Here is a 20,461-nt window from a genome sequence, read left to right as displayed (position 1 = left end):
AAACACCGGAGGATTGGGGGAGGTCAGGGGTTGGGTGGGTGAGTGGTTGGAGAGGATGTTGGATGGGAATTTGAGGATGGGGCGGTCACTTTTATGATTTCGTACTATGAAATCAAATACAATACATTTTCAATATTCTCTTTTGAATTTAAACCAGCATATAATTGCAGTCTAATTTTTTATTAGTAGATACAGTTCTGATGAAATGCTGTGTTGATGTACCAGAGGCATGAGAATCTTGAGCTTCATAAAAATAAATGTAATAAACTGAAAACTGGGAGTGATGTAAAACAGGGTGTTGACTCACTATCACCCGTTTTATTACTCTTGCAAAGTCTGGGAATGAAATCCTGATTTGTCACTAAGAGATTGCTTAAAGGTTTTACAAATCTCTACTCTATCCAAGGTTCATCTCACCCTGCACCATTCTATTTAAAATCTAGCAGAAGGTGGTCACACTGTGGGACCAAAATTTCTCTGGGGGTCTCCCAATCTTCCATTGCAACTTCAGTAAAAAAAAATCCATTGAAATCCCAGAGAAACAGCATAAAGGGCTTTTAACGTAAGGGGTCTTTATAGAAACCCAATTCTATGACTTAAGTGCTTCTAGAAATGATTTATCTCGAGGTTTTGCTGTCACACACTATTTTTGCTGTTGGAGTTTCTTATTTATTAATTACAATTTTCTACTTAACTTGCCAATTCCTCTCTTACCTCAATTTAAAAATAATACTATTTACAAATTTATTTAGTGCAAAGGTAATGCAACATCATATGGAACCTGTGAATAGGCTGTAAATTCACAGTGTACAATACAAGTGTACAACAGTGGGTTCACACCATGAAGTCAGCATGGTAAGGTTGTATTAGCTACAGAGTTGAATTGTTTTGTAAATGTAGTGATTTCTTTGTGGCCACTTTCCCAGCATCAGTTGATTGCTCTGTGATTAATTACCCTTAAAGACTAGCATTGGGCCTCCAATTTCACCATTGCTCCTGTCACTCTGCCTCCTGCATGCTTGTTATGACACAGCAGATGGTAAATGCCGAGCTGTTCAAATACCAGAGGGAAACTTGAAACAACTGTCACAATTAATTTTCAATTTGTATAAATTTCAAGATGCGCGCCTTGAATTCAGTTGTAATAAGACCACCAAGTTTTGTAGGTTTTTATAAAACTAGATTAAACATTTATTAATAAGAGAAATAATTTTAAATACATAAATACATTAATCTACAAATTACTACTGATAACTTCTAACCCCCCTAATCAATCTAACTCCCAATTGCACTTTCGTTAAGGCAACAGTAAGGCACATAGATTTTAAAAGACCCAGACAAAGAAACATGATACCCTGAGCATCAATTTCCAAGTGAGTTTTCTTAACTTCAGCCCTTTGAAGACTTGCAGCTTGAGGCACAGATGCTGAAGGCTTTTCACACACTTGTAAGATCTTAAAAATGCCCTCTCTTACGCACAGCCCTTGCTCCTTCTTTATACATATCTTCCTCTTTGAATGCAAATACCCATTGTTTCAGGATGTCTTTGGACTTTATCTCCCTGGTAATAAAACCATAACACTAGGTTTTACCAGTAATCTTTGGGAAAATAAACTTCACCTGGCTAGGTGACGCACTTCACCCCTCCTTTGAAAACAATCTAGTCTGGTTTATTTTGAAATGCAGATGTGCCCTTGACACCTATGTTTCTAATCTTCCCCATGTTTATCTAATTAATATTTCAAACCTACCCTCTCTTAGATCAAAGCATCCAGACTAGCTGCCTCTAATTCAATTAAATCTCATACATGCACATAGACACATCCCACTATTACTCTATTTTACAATAAATTCCAATAACATTATTAGAATTATTATATCTTCTTGACAATGCTGGTGTAATGAAAAAAAGAGAAAACCTACATTTATACAGCATCTTTCACAATGTCCCAAATTGCTTTACAGGCAATTAAGTACTTTTCAGTTGTAGCGCCTGGTGGACTTTAGGCAATGTTATCAAATGGTGGAGCAGGCTTGAGGGGCCAAATGACCTTCTCCTGCTCCCAATACAATATAAAAACAGAAAATGCTGGAAAAACTCAACAAATCTGGCAACATTTGTGAAGAGAGAAACAGAATTAAAGTTTCGAGTCCGTATGACTCTTCTTCAGAGCCTGATCCTAATACGTATGTTTGAATGTCATTCTGGATGGATGAGATAAACTGTGCTAGATAGCCTTTGTCGTGCATAATTATCTTGCAAATAACGGGTATAATCTTGTCTCGAGTTATGTTTATTTTGTTGCTAATGAAAGTTTACTGTGGGGTGAAATTGCCAAGGCAGGAGTGCATAGTGGGCTCATAGTGAATTGGTAATCTGTTTTACCCTGCATATGCTTCTTAACAGTCTTTTTTATTGACTTTAATCTTGTCCTTTTGTCTACTTGCCTATTAACACAGTCTATCTTGGTGCTTTTAATGAGTTTTTTGAGGTATTGAAATACCATGATAAAGTTATGATGCATAGTAGATATTGAAAATATCTTGTAGTGAGAAGCAGCAATCGGCAGAGTCTTCAGATTTGCTCATCAAGAAAACAGATACAATTGTGAACCATTCAGTCTTTGCCCTGTGGCTTCTTAAAAGTTGTATCGCACAGAGGGCTCCAATGCTTCTCACTGACGGTGAATTGTGTTGTTCAACCATTCCACTCTGTTGCTCAGGAGTCATTTGATCTTTCTACCCTATGCAATTTCTGATAAAATAGAATCCAATTACACTCCTTGTATGAAATAATTATATTGAATAATATCATGCACCCAGACAGCAGAAAGTCGTTGTTGTCTTCAACAAAATGTAAAAATCTTGCGCAGTTTATCAGGGTTGCAAATATTGAATCTTTCCCCAAATATGAATTTACTGTTACCGTGTCCATATGGTGTAAGGTGCAGAACATGTTAATGAGGGCTGAGTTTGTCACTGAAATCAGTGTTATCTGTTGCAGTGTTTTAAATAACTAATAGGATATTTTCCTGTCAAGTTAACAATATTGCACGATGCTGTTAAAGTAAAATTTGTACTTTCTGATTTGTTTAATAGTCACAGTGGGATCACCTTTTGGGTGCACACAAACTAGCAGTGTATTATATTGTTGCTGCTCTTAATATTAATGACCCATGTTGCATATATATATCGAACGCTGTTTGTAACTAGATGCCAACAATAGGCGTGAGCATTTTACCAGGACCTTTCTGTGATTATTTGGTGAATTGATTGGTGAATCTTGAAAAGGGAAAAATATCATGCATGACTGAGGGGGAAGGTTAATGTGGACAGGGGGGAAATAAGGGACCCAAATAAAGGAGAAGCTCCAGGGCCCACGATTTCTCTCCTTGGCCCTGAGTAGTACTGGAACTCCTTGGTGCTGCACACAGTCAAGTGGACGTCATTTCTCACTGAAGTGCCACCTATTATAGGCACATGGGGCACCAAGACAGTCAGCATCTCCTGCACTTGATTTTTCCTTGCCTGAATGACTTGGAATGTAATAAACAGTTTCTAGTTTTTCACATTTCAGATATTGTTTTGCACAATCGCACAAGTCTTGTGGGTGCTGACTCAATGTTGATGGTGAAATACCAGAACAGAAATAAACTTCAACATCCAGTTTCAAAGACAGATGCAGGCTATTCAGACAGCTGACTATTGAAGCATCATGCTTAGTCTAATAAACATGAGCCAAAGCAGGCCATTTGTCTCAACTTGAATGTGTTGTTTACCCTCTACATAAATGTGCCCAACCTGTTCCTTCATTCCCATTACCTTCTACTGCCAATCTAAGCAAATCTTTCTGTTTCAGTCTCTAATGCTAGTATTGCAAAAGTTCCTCTTGCTCTCTGTCTTAAATCGCTCATGTTTGAAATTGTATCTAGGTTTACTCAACCTAGACCCTTAATCACTGGAAACGGTCTGTTTCTAACTACCACATTCCACCCCTTCAGAATTTTAAATAACTTTTTCAAATCATCTTGTCGTTCCAATGAAAAAAGCCCCATTCGAGTGCATCTGTGTATTTGTATTTCCACACAGCAGCATCCTTTTGAGTTTGTGCTGTACCCTCCCCAATTCTTCAACGGCCTTCCTAGAGAGTCTAAAACTGCACTGTGATCTGAGGGAGGTTTTATGTAGATTCACCATTACATGGCAACTTTTACATCCCATACCTTTGGCTGTAAAGCCCAGCTTTATTTTAGGTCCTTTTCTGCTTCAGGTGTTGAATTTAATATTGTGTGAACCTAAACTCCAAATCCTCTTTTCTTCTACATCAACCAGCCTTCTCAGTTCAAAAGTGTAATTCTTAGTTTTTTTATAAAATATACCCCTCACGCTTGATAACATAGGAGCAGTAAACCATTCAGCCACTTGAGTCTGTTCTGCCATTCAATTAGATTATGGCTAATCTGTATCTTTTTTTATCCACCTTCGATCCGTATCTTAATACCCTTACCTAACAAAAATCTATCAATCTCAGTTTTCAAATTTTCAAATGACCCCAGCCTCCAGCATTCGAGGGGAGAAAGTTCTAGATTTCCACTACTCTGGAGTGAAGATGTACCTCTGAACAGCCTAGTTCTAATTTTAAGTTTAAGGCATTGAGGGGAGGCGGTGGTATAGTGGCATTGTCACTGGACTAGTAATCCAGAGACCCAGGGTAATGCTCTGAGGGTTCGAATCCCACCACTGTAGATGAAAAAATCTGGAATTAAAAATCTGATGTCGATTGTTTCACTAATGTCCTTTAGGGGCCCTGCCATCCTTACCTGGCTGGCCTACATGTGACTCTTAGATGCCCTCTGATCAAGGGCAATTAGGGATGGGAAATAAATTCACCTAGCCAGTGACGCCCACACCCCATGAACGAATATGTGAAAAAAGAGGAAGATGGAGTTAAAGCCACAATCAAATCCACCATGATCTTATTGAATGATAGAGCAGGGCCAAATGGCATACTACTAATTATGTTATGCTGTCCCACCTTAGGAAATAGTTTCTACCTTATCAATTCCTTTGATCACCTAAATTAGATCACCCTTAATTTGTCTATACTCAAGGGAAAACAAACCTACTTGATGTAACCAGTCCTCAGAATTAACTGTTTTAGCCCCAGTATCATTCTGGTGAATCTACACAGCACCAGTCCAAGGCCATTAAATCCATGCTGAAGTATGGTGTCCAGAACTGAATACAGAACTCCAAATGGGGTCTCGCCAGAGCTCTATATAATTGTAATATAATTTCCACCCTTTTGTATTCCAGCCCCTTTGAACTAAAGGCTAAAATTTAATTAGCCATTTTAATTATGTTTTGTACCTGTCCATTATTTTTAACGATTTCAGTACTTGGAACCCTTAATCTCTGATGTGAAATTCTGTGCTACTTTTTTGCCCATTGCACTGTTTTATTAAAATTCCCTTACAGCTTCCTTTTGTCTTCAAAATTAGTCACTCTGCCTCCTATTTTAGTATCCTCTTCAGACTTGGACATCACTCCTCTCCAATTCACTGATGAATACAGTATTATTTGTATATTAATGCTCTGTAGGTGGTGGACATTAACTGGGGATTCACTTGTGCAAAAGGAGCAGACTGAAACTGGTAGTTGGTTTGGGAGGTGCATATTTGTAATGTGTATTTCTGTAAATAAAAGACTTATAAAGTGTGTAAAGATTGGACTCCAGTTATATCCTTCACCGCCTGATTTTCTGGAATAGAACAAGGTAGCAGGGAATGGTTGCCTAAAGGTGAAGATTGGAAACTTGAGAAAAAGTCTATCAGGCATAAAACTGAAATCCTAGTTGCTATTGTGGAAAATTGCAGAAAGCAAGTTCAGATTGTCAGTACCAAAACCGAAAATGCTGGAAAAACTCAGCAGGTCTATCAGCATCTGAGTCCATATGACTCTTCTTCAGAGCAGGGATATGGACTCGAAATGTTAACTCTCTTTTTCTCTCCACAGATGCTGTTAGACCTGCTGAGTTTTTCCAGCATTTTCTGTTTTTGTTTCAGATTTCCAGCTTTCGCAGTATTTTGCTTTTATCTTCAGATTGTCAGTATTTGATTACCTTTCAATATTCTTGCAATCTGTACCATATGACCAGTGGAAGAATGAAGTGGACATGTGTTACATCCCTACCAAAGAGAGAACAAGGTATCGCCTTGGCGTTGTCACTTGTTACAAGAAGTAAAATATTTTGAGATGATCATTGCTAGATGGATAGTGATGAAGATTTAAGCCTCCTAATAGAGCTTCTGAATGACATGTTTAAAAAAAAAAAGACCTGTTAAATGCCTATAAGGCATGATCCGAATTTGATAGATTTCAGAAATCAGATAGTCATTGTATGGAACAATATATCGTGGACTTTAGATTATACTAATGGTTGAATAAGTTCAATTTGGGGGTCTCTGGATTAGTACTAAAGCTTAAATTACTGGATTGTGCTAAGGTGTCTCATATGGGCAGGCAACTGGTCCTAACTAGTTCTTGGAGAAGGAAACTTTGGATCAGATTTCTGCTGTCTTCATAAAAATTCCTGGTCAGTTATTTCCTTCAGCCTTCATGCAAATAAAATGAGATATTTCAGAGTGACACAAAGAATAGAAGACTCAATGATTGCCAGATTTCGAATTAGTCCAGATACTGGACATAGGCATCAATATCAACGAAAAGATTAAGGATGGCCAGAATGTGGATGGAAGTACCTTTAACCAATCTGACTATCACAGTGGAATATAACATTAGAGCAACAATATTGGGAGAATGAATATCTTGGGAACTGTCAAGGAGCAATTAATTGGTGCTTCAGATGTGATTCAAAGTATCATTATGCAGTGAACTGCCCAAAGTGAAGAGGCAGAATCCTTGCAATGACATGTGACAGAGAATTTTGAGGAAGAGGATGAAGATGATGTTAAATCTGAACAAAATATACTGGTCACAAGGAGTTTAATCCTGTGATGAATGTGTTAGTTGCAGACTCTTTTAATTGGGCAGTATCAGAGTGCTTGTTTTTCAACAGTATGTGGGACAGATGGTTTAAAATGTCACCTTGATTCCCTGATTGTCACAAGGTTAAGGAATTTAAAAATACTACTTGCTTTCGATTTGGCAATGACAGCACCTTGAGGTCACTAAAGAGAGTTGTAATTTCGTGTAAGATAGCTGGAGTAAGCGATTTCATAAGTGCTGATGTATTCTTGAATGAGATACCTAGGCTGCTGATTCATTGTCAGCTGTCCCTTGATTTGAGGATGACATCTACTCAGGGCCTTGGGTCTTCATGTGACTGAACAGGCCGATTCTCAACGCACAGATCTTTGGGCACTTGGGGCAGAATGTCCCACAAGGTAGTGGGATCTGGAGTGCAGGATTTGCTTCCTTTTCTTTTCTTCTCTGCCTTTGCTCTGTCTCAGGTCTGGTATTCTCAACTCTCAAATGGCCAATGGTCTAGGGGAAGACAAAAAATGCTTCAAAGACACTCTGAAGACCCCCTCGGAGCGCAGGAACATTGACATTAATGATTGGGAAGAGTTTGTTACCAATTGGCCAAAATGATGACAACTTGTCCATAAGTTGCATCACGCTTTGAATCAAGTTGAGAATACCAGACCTGGCAGGGCACATAGTTTTCTGCCATCAGGATACAGTGTCCAGTCCATCGAAGTTGACTTTTCAGGAGCTTTTCCTGAATGCTTGTGGACCTGGCTTCGAGAAGGGCACTGGAATTTGTTCAATGGTCTTCCCATTGATTCCAGAGGATGCGGTGGGGGCATTGCTGATGAAATTCTCTGGCACTCTTATGTGTTGCTGATACACAGTCCAGGTCTCACTGCAGTACAGGATAGTGGTGACCACAGCTAGGATGCTAGGAACTTGAATGCTTTGCATGCACGGAGGTAGGCTTTTATCAAGCCTGAGGTCTCAAAGAAAATTTGAAGAGCACTGAGGCATCGTGTTTATCTGAGACAGAGTTCAATTCAGGAGGTTTGATATATTGTAAAGAGAGGGTCATAGGGACTGGAAAGTTCCTGTTAAGATAATAGGTTGTGATAGCACATGTACGTGGCAATCAACTTGTCAATGTTCATTCCTTGTGGTTAATCGGGATTACTTACAAAACTTTGGGCATTGAGCAGGTGATTGAAGTGAGCGAAGCAGCTTGTACCTCAAATGTTCGTGTTTTATGATGAGAGCCCTGAAGCACTGAATGTGGTCGATCAGGGACTGGTTAATGGTAATGAGAGTGATTTGGACATGCACGATAGCTATCACCATCTACAGAACAATTATATACTCTGAGTGGGTGCTCGGGTGACATATGTTCCGGAGGAATCTAATGATTGGAGGAATGGGACATGTAGGAAAAACTTCTGGTAAGTTTTTGAATGTTCAGGATATGGCAATGAAGCGAGGTTCATGGACTGACAGAATGGGGTGAAAGAGTGAAAAGTAAGAACACTGTGCAAGGAGTGATAGAGAGTTTGAAAGTGAGCCTTGTATCAAAGAGCAATCACAGGAAAGACCCTCTAGTGCAAGGAGGAGATATTGCAGTGGTAGTGCAGACATAAACGTGTAAGTAGAGTTGGTAACTTGAATAGTTTAGACAATGAAATAAAAGCCAATAAACAAGTTACAGAACTGGAAGTATAAGTTCTCAAGATCATTAATTTTGGTGACTGCAATTAAACTTGAGGGTAAAATAAGGGGGGTGAAAAAAAAAGGGAGTTAGATAGTTGGAAAGAATTTAGTGTTTATTCTAAGATACGAGATAAGAGTCTGCCAGCTTTGTTGCATGGTGGACTTGTACAGACATAGTTCTTATGGGTGGGATTTATAGACTAAAATTAGGCTAGTAGTTAAGGAATTTGATACAGATCTTCGTGGACTCTTTCACAGCTGGAAAAATAATTTTAAAATCTTTTTAGCTACTTTGGCCACATATTCCAAGGACTGTAGGTCAATCATTACGAAAGCCACATCTCTGCAATACTTTTCAAGCTGTTTCTGAAACCACCTAAAGAGGAAGCAGATGCGGAAGGAAAACTATGAAAAGTAAACCAATGTGTTTATGGCCTGAAGATGCTTCCAGGGTGTGGGTACTTTTTGGTAAGTTCTGTTTTACTGAAAGCACGTGGTGTTCAACTAAAAGCAGATCCCGCAATGTTTTTGGGTATCATAAAGGAAAGCTTTCACATATCTTCATGATGCATGTTGATTTCTTATGGTGATGCTGCCGAATTTGAGAAATATGTTATTTATAAGATCAGAGTAGAGCTGATATAACTTTAAACCAACAATCTTACTTAGAGAGTGTTGTTCCTATCTCGGTTTAATCATACTAGATCATCCCAGAAAGATGTTATATTCGAAGCGGGAAGAGAGAGCAACCACAAAGCTTAACTGGTCAGTTGAACTGGTTGTTCACTCAGACTGGATCAGATGTACTTTAGATGTGTTGGCAATAAGCACCAAGATGAAACATCCTAAAGTAGAGAATGTTTTAGGGGCAAATAAAACATTAAATCTGGATAAATGTGTACCACTGTTCCCATCCTTAGAACACCTAAAGACATGATTCTGTACAAAGTCAATTTTAGCAATGCTTCACCATTTATTCTTCCTCGTGGGTATTTCAATGCAACTGGCTTCATTATATTTCTTGTGGGTGAGAATAGTAAATTTTGTCCTTCAACTTGGGAAACTAAGAATTTTTTTTTAAAAAAGGGTTGCTAAAAGTACTTCGTTGAAATGCTGAGTCTTGTGGAGGCTGTGGGTGTAGCAATCTGGTTGTCTTTGACTTTGTGAGATTCTTTATAATGGGCATACTGAAGATAGTATATCCATTGAATGTTAGGTAGATAATACATTGTGGGATAATGTGCACTTCAAGAAACATGAGTGAGAAAATGTCAGATTTACCCTCTGGCTTGAAACAAATGCTGGAGAGAAAGGGAATCTCTAAAATTAAATGGGTGGATTCAAACCACGAACTGTCAGATCACTTAAAGAAATTCATGTATGAAAAAATTGTTTGGGGTCTTAAAGGAGGGATGTTTCACAATGTAATGCTTTGTATAGAATGCATTGAGAAAGGAATTTGTTAATTGTAAGGTAATTGAGTATTGTATTCAGGGGGTGAGCATTAGCTGGGGCTTCACTTGTGCTCCTGTAGATAGCAGAATGAAATTAGGTTTGTTCGGCTTGGGGGCGCATATTTCTAATGTATATCTCTAAGTAAAAGCTTATAATATCTGCACAGATTGAACTTCAGTTTTATTCATCACTGCCTGGCTTTCTAGAAAAGAACAACCAGAAATGGTCCCAGAACAGAATCTTGATACCACTACCCACTTGCACCACTCTGAAATACTCCTTGTCTCCTTCCTCTATTCTAACCTAATATGAATCCAATTTGCCCCCTTCCATCTAATTTCATTCCATTTAATCTTCTCCAATCGTTGCTTGTGTGATACTTTACCAAAGGGTTTTTAAAATCCATATTCACCATATTTGCTACAGTTATCTACCCACCACATCTGTCACCTTAAAGAACTTCTATCAGGATTATCAGCATGAATCTTACCTTCTGAAATCCTTGTTGCTATTATCTTTATTTAGATATTTAGCAATTTCATTTTTGGTAAAGTTCCCAGAATTTTCTCTACAGTGATGTTAAATGAGCTAGCCTGTACTTATCTGGGTTAGCTCTGGCTACTCTGCTATTCTCCGATTTGCATCCATTCTCAGTAGAACCCTGAAATATTTCTAGGGTCTCCACGATTTCTTCATCCGTTCCCTTCAGGATCTTTTTCATGGACTGAAACCTTCCCTAGTTTGCATCAGTAATTGTATCTATGCTTCGAACTTGCTCAGACTGAGCCAAACTGCCCTAGGTGACCTGCTTGTTCTTGAACTGAGCTTCAATCTCCATTTCCCTCCCAATACCAGCACCTCTATAGCATCACAGGTCTCCGCTCCTGTCTCACTTCCACCACCGAGTACATCTACAATTATCCAAAGTATACTTGTTGCTCTCCACAAAAACACAAAACCCACCCTATACTAGTTCCAACTCATGTAACAACTTGCTGGAGCAAGTTCAGTCCTGTCCAGTCCTGGCGCATCACCTCCCAACAATCCTCCATGGCATTTTCTATGCCATGCTCATTTTCTGAATCAGACAAAAGCTCCAGATCTCCTCCTAAATTATTTTTCCTTCAAAATCTATTTTTGCAATGATAGTTTCAGTCTCCTCTCCTAACCACCCCAAAATTGCTTGTTGCCTGTATCTTTAAGAACATAATAGGAGCAGGGATGCCATGCAGCTCTTCAAACCTGCTCCACCATTCAATACAACCACAGCTGATCATCTGCCTCAACTCCACTCCCCCGTTTCCTCCCCCCACACCCCGCCCTGTCGATTCCCATGTGTTCCTGATTCCTTGAGGGACTAAAAATCTGTCTATCTCAACCTTGATTATACTCAACAATAAAGCACGTACAAACCCTAGGATGGAGAATTCTGAAGATTCATACCCCCACCCTCTGAATTAAGAAATTTCTCCTTGTTTCAGTCCTAAATTATTGACCCCCTAGCCTGGGACTGTGCCCCCATGTTCTAGATTCCACAGCCAAGGGAAACAATCTGTGTCTACCCTGTCAAGCACCTTCAGAATCTTTTATATTTCAATGAGATCACCTCTCGTTCTTACAAACTCCAGAGTGTATAGACACAATTTACACAACTTCTCACCCCAGGAAACAGTCTAGTGAATCTTCGCTGTACTGTCTCCAAATTGACATGAAGACCAAAACTATGCATTTTACTCTGAATGTGGTCTCACTGAAACCCTGTACAATTGTAGCAAGACTTCCTCATTCTTGTACTCCAATCCCTCAGCAATAAAGGCAAACATGGCATTTGCCTTCTTAGTTGCTTGCTGTTCCTGCATTGCAACTTTCAATTCCTTGTACAAGGTGACTTTGAGATTTCATAAATTTTAAAGCATTATTCTGCTTTCCTTACTATCAAACTGAATAACCTCATACTCCCCCACATTATACTTCATCTGCCACCTTATTGCCCACTCACTTAACCTGACTATATCTTTGCACTCTGTGTCCTCCTCACAAATTACATTCCCACCTAGCTTCGTGTCATCAGCAAACTTGGATACATTGTTCTCGGTCTCTTTGCCTAAGTCATTAATGTAGATTGTAAATAGCTGAGGCCCCAGCCTTGCAGCATTCCACTAATTACAACCTGTCGACTTGAAAATGCCCCATTTATCCCTGCTTTCTGCTTCCTTTCCATTAACCAATCCTCTATCCATTCTAATATATTACCCCCAGCTCCATTAACCCTTATCTTGTACATTAACTACTTGAGTGGCACCTTTTGGAAATCCCAAGTATACAACATCTCCTGCCTCCCCTTTATCTACCCTACTAGTTAAATTCCCGAAAACCTCTAATAAATTTGTCAAACTTAATTTCCTTTCGTAAAAGTCTGTGACTCTGTCTGATCACACTTCTTTAAAAATAGATTCAAGCATTTTCCCAACGACTGATATCAAGTTAACTGTCCTGTAGTTCCCTGGTTTCTCTCTCTCCCTCCTTTCTTGAAGAGCAGCATTACATTTGCTAGCTTCCGATCGACTGGTACTGTTCTAGAATCTTAGGAATTTTGGAAAATCATAACCAATCCATCCAGTATCTCTGGAACTATCTCTTTTAGAATCTTAGGATAATAGGCCATTAGGTCCCTTAAGTTTCTCTAATACTCTTTCTCTGCTGATATTTTACGATCCCCAGTCCCTTGGCTAATCTCAATTTCTGGTCTATAATTTGTATCTTCTACTGTGAAGACAGACACAAAATATTTGTTCAACGATTCTGCTGTTTCCTCATTCCCCATGATGATTTCTCCTGTTTCTGCATTTAAGGGACCAACGTTTATTTAAGCTGCTATTTTCATTTACTTGTGAAAGCTCTTACGATCTGTTTTTATATTCCTGGCTAGTTTAGTCTCATTCTAGTTTTTCCCTTTTTATCAATTTTTGTTTGCCCTTTGCTCATTTCTAAAACTGTCCCAATCCTCAGGCTTACTACTATTCTTTGAAGCATTATAGCAGTGACTTTAAAGTGATTAAATGTCTCAAGGCGCTTCACAGAAGCATTATAAAACAAAACATGACACAGAGCCACATAAGGTGATATTAGGTCAGATGACCAAAAGATTGATCAAAGGGGTAGGTTTTAAGGAGTGTCTTAAAGGAGGACAGAGCAGTGCAGGGGAGGGGATTCCAGAGTTTAGGATCTAAGCAAGTGAAGCAGTTAAAATCAGGGGTGCTCTGGAGGCCAGAGTTAGAGGAGTACTGATATCCTGATGGGTTGTGAAGAGATTTTCAGAGACAAGAAAGGGCAAGGCCATGGAGGGATTTGAAAACAAGTATTAGAATTTTAAAATCAAGATGTTGCTTGATCGGATGCTAAGGTTAATTAACAAGCATAGGTGATGGTGGGAATAGGATTTTTTACAAGTTGAGACACAGGCAGCAGAGGTTTAGATGACCTCAAGTTTATAGAGGGTAGAATGTAAGAGACCACCCAAGAATCTGTTGGAATAGACAAGTCTATAGGTAACAAAGACATGAATGAGGGTTTCAGCAGCAGATGAGCTGAGATGGGTGAAGTCTGGCGATGTTACGGAGGTGGTCCTCGTGTTGGTGAAAATATGAGGTGGGAAGCTCATCTCGGCATCAAATGTACTTAGACTGTTGCCAGGGAGAGGGATGGAGTCAGTTGCTTGGAAATGGAATTTGGAAGGGGGATGGAAAATGGTGGCTTCAGTTTTCCCAGTATTTAATTGGAGAAAATTTCTGCTCATCCAGTACTGAATATCAGATAAACAGTTGATAATTTATCAACCGAGGAAGAATTGAGAGAGGTGGTGGTAAGGTAGAGCTGGGTGGTGTAAGTGTGTATGCAAATTAATACTGAGCTTTTGGATGGTGCTTGTGAGAGGTGGCTTCTTTTAATCTCACACTGTCCTTAATTTCCCTGGTAAGCCATGGATGCATCTTTCTTGTGGAGATTTCATTTTTTAATGGAATATATTTTTGATGAACATTTTGAATTGTTTCTTTGTGTCCCGCTGTTTATTTACCGCATTTCCCATTCTGTTTATCCAATCAACCCGAACCAGCTCTCCCCTCATAATTATGTAATGGGTTTTATTTAAGATTCATGCTTAAATCTGGATTATGTTACCCTTAATATGGAATTCAATTGTATTGTGATTTCTTTTTGCCGGAGTATCTTGTACTGAGTGTACCAATTGGCTGTGCCTCATAACACAATAATAGATCTAAAACAGTTTTATCACCAGTTGGCTCCACAACGTATTGTTCCAGGAAAGTGTTGTGAAAGCATTCTGCGACCTTCTCCCAGACTACCTTTGCCAATTTAACTTCTCCAGTCTATGTGAAGGTTAAAGACTCCACGATTATGACACGGCCTTTGTTACAAGCTCCAATTATTTTTTGCTAATGCGCTATCAAACAGTATAATAACTGTTAGAGGGCCTATAAACTACACTCGAGCATTTTCTGACCCATGTTATTCCTAATTTCCACCCATACTGATTCTCTTCCTAAGATAAAAGCAAAAAACTGCGGATGCTGGAAATCCGAAACAAAAACAAAAATACCTGGAAAAACTCAGCAGGTCTGACAGCATCTGCGGAGAGGAGCACAGTTAACGTTTCGAATCCATACGACTCTTCACCAGAAACTCTTCCTGATCATCTGAGTCAAGATCCTTTCTTACTACTGTCCTTGTTTTCTATCAAGGCTTCTATATCTCCTTTTCCATTCTGCCTGTCTTTTTGAAATGTTGTGTACCCTGTTTCCCAACCGTGATCACCTTGTAACAATGTTTATGTCATGGTGATTAGATATAAACCTTTAATCTCTATTTGTACTGCTAGCTCATCTATCTTATCAGAGATGCTTTACGCATTCAGAGAAAGAGTCTTTATTTTTTACTATTCTTTGTTTGGACCTTGTTTGCTAATGCACTATTGCTGTTAAACTCTGTTTCTTGCAGTCCCACTCTGCTTATCTTTACATCTCTCTGGAGTTGTATTACACTATATAAATGTAGATTAAGGCAGGCACAAATTTAGATAATGTTTTGATGAACCTTTGATCTTGACCTCTAAAAGTGACTATCTGCTTTGCATTACTTTCACACTTGACTATTTATGACAGTCAGGAAGGTTCAGTGAGTATGTGGATTGCAGTTTCTCTCTCCCCACTGTTGCCAATGTGTTATTAACTGGGATATTTCACTAGTTCATTGATGGTTGTTTTGTATTTTTAGGTTTTCATTTCCTCCCAAAGCTGTCTACGATTGTCCCAGAGAGCTGCCTGCTGGTGTGTGTGGGTCTGATAGTGGGGGGTCTGCTAAAGACTGTGGGAGAAACCCCGCCCATCTTGAAGGCAGATGTATTCTTTTTTTATCTCCTGCCACCCATCATTCTGGATGCCGGTTACTTCTTGCCCATTCGGCCTTTCACCGAGAACCTGGGAACGATCCTGAGCTTTGCTGTGATTGGGACGCTGTGGAATGCAGCCTTCGTTGGGCTACTGCTGTACGCAGTATGCCAGATCAAAGGGTCCGGACTGGAACACATCAGCCTGCTGCCTAATCTGCTGTTTGGCAGCATCATCTCTGCTGTGGATCCTGTGGCGGTGCTGGCTGTCTTTGAAGAGATTCATATTAATGAGTTGTTGCATATCCTGGTGTTTGGAGAGTCTCTGCTCAATGACGCAGTTACTGTGGTGAGTGCAATAGCTTTCACCAGGCTCCTAATTCCAGCAGCTTATCCCACACCGGACCGACTGACCCACCCTGTGCCTGACACCACTTCCTCTCCAGTGCCTGACACCCCCTTCCTGTCAACACAAACCGCTCCCCCTGCCGCACCCATTGCCACCTCCTCTCACCGTGCCAAGATCCCCCTAACTGCGCCAGACCACCCTTCTCTAACTACACCCCCCAACTCTTTCCTCTCAAAATTCTTGATAAGCAAGGGGGTGAAAGGATATCGGGGTAGGTGCGAAGGTGGAGCTGAGGTCACATTCAGATCAGACATGATTTTATTGAACGGCAGAGCAGGCTCGAGGTGCCGAGTGGCCTACCTCTGCTCTTAATTTATAAGTTGGCATGTATTTTCGTATGTTCTTCACGTCCGGCACCCCTCCCATCCCCTCCCTGCGCACGGCAGCTCTCACGTCCCCACGTCCAGCTTCCTCCCCGTGCCTGGCACCCGCCTCTCCCCTAACCCTCCCCATGCCCGACACCCCCACTCCTCTTACCCTCCCTCGCCCAGCACCCCCGTGCCCAGCACCCCCACCACCCCCACTCTCCCCTTGCCCAGCTCTCCTTCCCTCCCCTTCCCCGTGCCTGACGCCCCCTCCTCTTCTCACCATACGCAACACCACATGATTGTACAATGCCGCTGAGCCATATGACTTGCTGAGTGTATATGTTAATTGTGTAGGTGCTCTATCATCTCCTCGAGGAATACTTTCATACTCCAGCAATCGGCGCAAAGGATGTGATTCTGGGAATCCTGTCTTTCTTTGTGGTGGCCCTTGGAGGTGTCCTTGTCGGGGTTATCTTTGGACTTATCGCTGCCTTCACCTCCCGGTTTACATCACGTATTCGTGTTATCGAACCTCTCTTCGTTTTCCTCTACAGCTACATGGCATACTTGTGTTCAGAGATCTTCCATCTCTCAGGAATCATGGCGTAAGTGTCCCCAAAGCTATAAGGAGTTAACGCTGCGTTGACATGTAAGAATCAAGCTGTTTCCATTTATTACAATGCTTGATGATTGTTGTTGATATGTTAGGTTTCTTCTTTCAAAGTAATTGCTGGTTTTTGGCTGGTGGGGGGGGGGGATGCACTTACTGCTGGTGGTTGGACGGTCTGTCCCGGCAGTGGGGGAAGTATTGGGGTCAGTAGGGCAGACAATTCCTGTTGGAGGAAGGGCTGGCTGTGTTTTTTATTTGTTCTGGGATGAGAGTTGCTGGGAAGGCCAACATTCATTGCTGATAACTAATTGCCCTTAAGAAGGTGGCAGTGAGCCACCTTCTTGAACCCCTACTGTCCATTTGGTATAGACACACTGGTGCTTTCCTCTCAAGCAGTTTGAGACAACTTAGTGGCTTGCCAGGCCATTTCAGAGGTTGAGTCAACTCCCAAATTGCTGTGGATCTGGGGTTGAGAGAGGGTGGGTTTGGGTTGGGACAGGGGCAGACTGATTCTTGGGCTAGGATTTGAGGGGGGAATGGCAGACTGTTCCTTTGGAGGAAGATTGGGAAGGGGAATGGGCAGACTGTTCTGAGGGATGGCTTTGGGAACATTGGGGGAGGACAGACTGTTCCTAGTGGAATGGTCAGGCTGTTTCAGGGAGGTGGAGGCAGACTGTTCTTGTGGGGGAGCAGGTATTGAGGGAGCAAGGACAAACTAAACTGTGGTGGGGAATGTGTGTGTTTGCAGGTAGAAGGGCAGACTTTTCTGGAGGAGTTGAGAGGCAATCAGTTCCAGGGATGGTGGGTGGCTTGGGGGAGAGAAAGGGCAGATTGTTCCTGGGATACATGGGATAGACTTTTCTTTCTCTTGCACTGTATGTTTATTGCTGTGCCCTACTGCGTTGTTTGGAAATACTTTCCAGTAGGGCACCCTCTGCATAATCAGAGCTTCTGCTAGTTGAGTTATATGTTGGTGTTTGTGTTTTGCAGCCTCATTGCCTGTGGAGCGGTCATGCGTCCTTATGTGGAGGCAAACATCTCTCATAAGTCTCACACCACCATCAAATATTTCCTGAAGATGTGGAGCAGCGTGAGTGAGACTCTCATCTTCATCTTCTTGGGTGTGTCCACACTCGCTGGAGAGCACCATTGGGACTGGACCTTCATCAGTTGCACCCTGATGTTCTGCTTGGTTGGTCGTGTCCTAGGTAAGACCTAAAAGGTACTGCACACTTGGAGGGCAATGAGTGGATATGTATTGGCACAGCTTGGTGCAGCTTCGCCCCTGCCTCACTCCACTGCCTTCACTCCCCTACACCTATCAGGGGAAGAGAAGGCCCTCAAGTAAATATATGTTGTCGATCGCATACTAACTGGCTGTCAACAATAGGAGAATTCGCAATTAAATCCGTAACGGAAGCTTTTGGATTTAGTTCATGATTGGTCAGCATAGAAGAAATTTAACTCTGTATATAACCCATGCTTGCCCTGGGAGTGTTTGATGGGACAATGTGGAGGGAGCCTTATTCTGTACCTAATATGTGCTGAACCTGAACTAGTGAAAGAAAGCAGACCAATTAAAGAAATTATTATTGTAACTTTGAGTTCACACTGCAAGACAATAGAACTTGACGAGCGTATCTGATCTGAGAAATTTAGTACAGGAAGTAAGCTTCTGCATGGCACTGCACCAAGGATTGGTAGATGCCTTTTCACTCAGGCTTACACCAGCTGTTGATAATGAGCCCAATCTTGTTACTGTTAGCCCTCGTAATCAGTGCTTTAGTGATTGAATAATTCAGTGACAAGCTATTTTTAAACAAGTGTCAAGAGCCACAGCAGCTGCTGCATGCAAAGAATGTACACTTCCCCATCACCCCTCCGTGTGTATGCATAGACTTCACCTCTAGATTATGTGAACTTGTCTCTGAGATGGGGTTCAAATCTGCAAAATTCTGATTGAGGCAAAAGTGCTAGCACTGAGATAAAGTTCACACCTGGTCACTTTTACCTTCTCAGGTGATCCCAAAGAGGGATGATGATGCTGGAGATCTTGCAGTAAGACATTGTGCCCGTAACTGTGCTGTTTTCTTTCAGGCGTTCTGGGTCTCACTTTAATACTTAACAGATTTCGCATTGTGAAACTCACCCCCAAGGATCAATTTATAATCTCGTATGGGGGGCTGCGTGGAGCCATCGCATTCTCACTCGGCTATCTACTGAGTGACTCCTTCCCTCGAACCTTGTTCCTCACTGCCATAATCACCGTCATATTCTTCACCGTCTTTGTTCAGGTTTGTTTACTTTCTAGTTTATGTACTGCTTATTTGTTTCCACGTGTGCACTAGGGTTTGTATGTTGTCCCTGTGTGTGCTGGGCATGCATGTTTCTGGGGGCGTTTGCATTTTTGTGTGCGCACATTTGGGCTGTGCATGCCTGTGTGTGCGCGATGGGCTGTGCACGTTTGTCAGCAGGGGCTGGTCCGCACACGCGTGGCTGTCGGGCCTGAGCTGACAACCCCCCCACACGGGCAGCACTCTTTCCCACTGCCCGTGCTAGGCGGGCCAGAGTGATTCAGTGTCCATTGCCACTTCTCTGCTGTGGAGATTCCAGGTGATCATCAACAACTAGCATTTATATAATGCCTTTAATGTGATAAGACATCTTGTGGCACTAAGCAGGAGCAATTTCTGAGCCACACAATGGGAGGTTAGTACAGGTGATCAAAAGCATGGCTGGAGTTTAAAGGTGTAGCTTAAACAAATGGAAGTAAGGAGGTGGAGAGGTTTAAGGAGGAAATTCCATAGCTTAGGACCGAGGCAAATGAAGGCAGTGGTGGAACGATTAAAATAGGGGATATCTAGGTGGGCAAAATTAGAGTGCAGAGATCTTGGACAGTTGTCTGCTGGAGGAGGTTATAGAGATGGAGCCAAGACATGTAGGGACTTGAACTCAAGGGTGAGAATTTTAAAATTGAAACGTTGTCAGACTAGGAGTCAGTGTAGGTCAGCAAGGTGAGTGACGAATAAATGAGACTTGTTGCAAGATACATGCAGCAGTGTTTTGGATGAGCTTAAGTTAACGGAGGGTACAAGGTGTGCCTCAAGACAATACCTCATTGTAAAGCTTCCTATCCTGCCCAAACTGACAGGTGCAGCGAATGAGCAAGTGTTGGAACCTCTGGGTTGTTCATTCACTGGTCACATTGCTGCTGTAGGTAAGTCAGGATACTGCAGCAGGAGGGAGCCGGCGAGGGGGCAGCAGGAGGGAGCCCGCAAGGGGGCAGCAGGAGGGAGCCGGCGAGGGGGCAGCAGGAGGGAGCCGGCAAGGGGGCAGCAGGAGGGAGCTGGCGAGGAGGCAGCAGGAGGGAGCCGGCGAGGAGGCAGCAGGAGGGGAGCCGGCGAGGGGGCAGCAGGAGGGAGCCAGCGAGGGGGCAGCAGGAGGGAGCCGGCGAGGGGGCAGCAGGAGGGAGCCGGCAAGGGGGCAGCAGGAGGGAGCTGGCGAGGAGGCAGCAGGAGGGAGCCGGCGAGGAGGCAGCAGGAGGGGAGCCGGCGAGGGGGCAGCAGGAGGGAGCCGGC

At 41.9% G+C, this 20,461-nt stretch overlaps 1 protein-coding gene across 2 annotated transcripts in view; it reads left to right on the top strand.

Annotated features, from left to right (window-relative positions):
- slc9a1a (solute carrier family 9 member A1a) overlaps positions 1 to 20,461 on the top strand; it is a 47,597-nt gene that overhangs the window by 8,607 nt on the left and 18,529 nt on the right. For both annotated transcript variants that reach the window (XM_078567250.1, XM_078567251.1), the window contains exons 2-5: positions 15,445 to 15,905; positions 16,628 to 16,878; positions 17,874 to 18,091; positions 18,981 to 19,177. In XM_078567250.1, coding sequence (XP_078423376.1) covers positions 15,445 to 15,905; positions 16,628 to 16,878; positions 17,874 to 18,091; positions 18,981 to 19,177 — 1,127 coding nt within the window. The remainder of the gene's footprint in view (positions 1 to 15,444; positions 15,906 to 16,627; positions 16,879 to 17,873; positions 18,092 to 18,980; positions 19,178 to 20,461) is intronic.

Source organism: Cetorhinus maximus, chromosome 21 (genome assembly GCF_964194155.1).
Source record: "Cetorhinus maximus chromosome 21, sCetMax3.hap1.1, whole genome shotgun sequence".
Taxonomy (NCBI): Eukaryota; Metazoa; Chordata; class Chondrichthyes; order Lamniformes; family Cetorhinidae; genus Cetorhinus; species Cetorhinus maximus.
The sequence above is the reverse complement of the archived record's forward strand: the minus strand, read 5'-3'. Positions and strand labels throughout refer to the sequence as shown.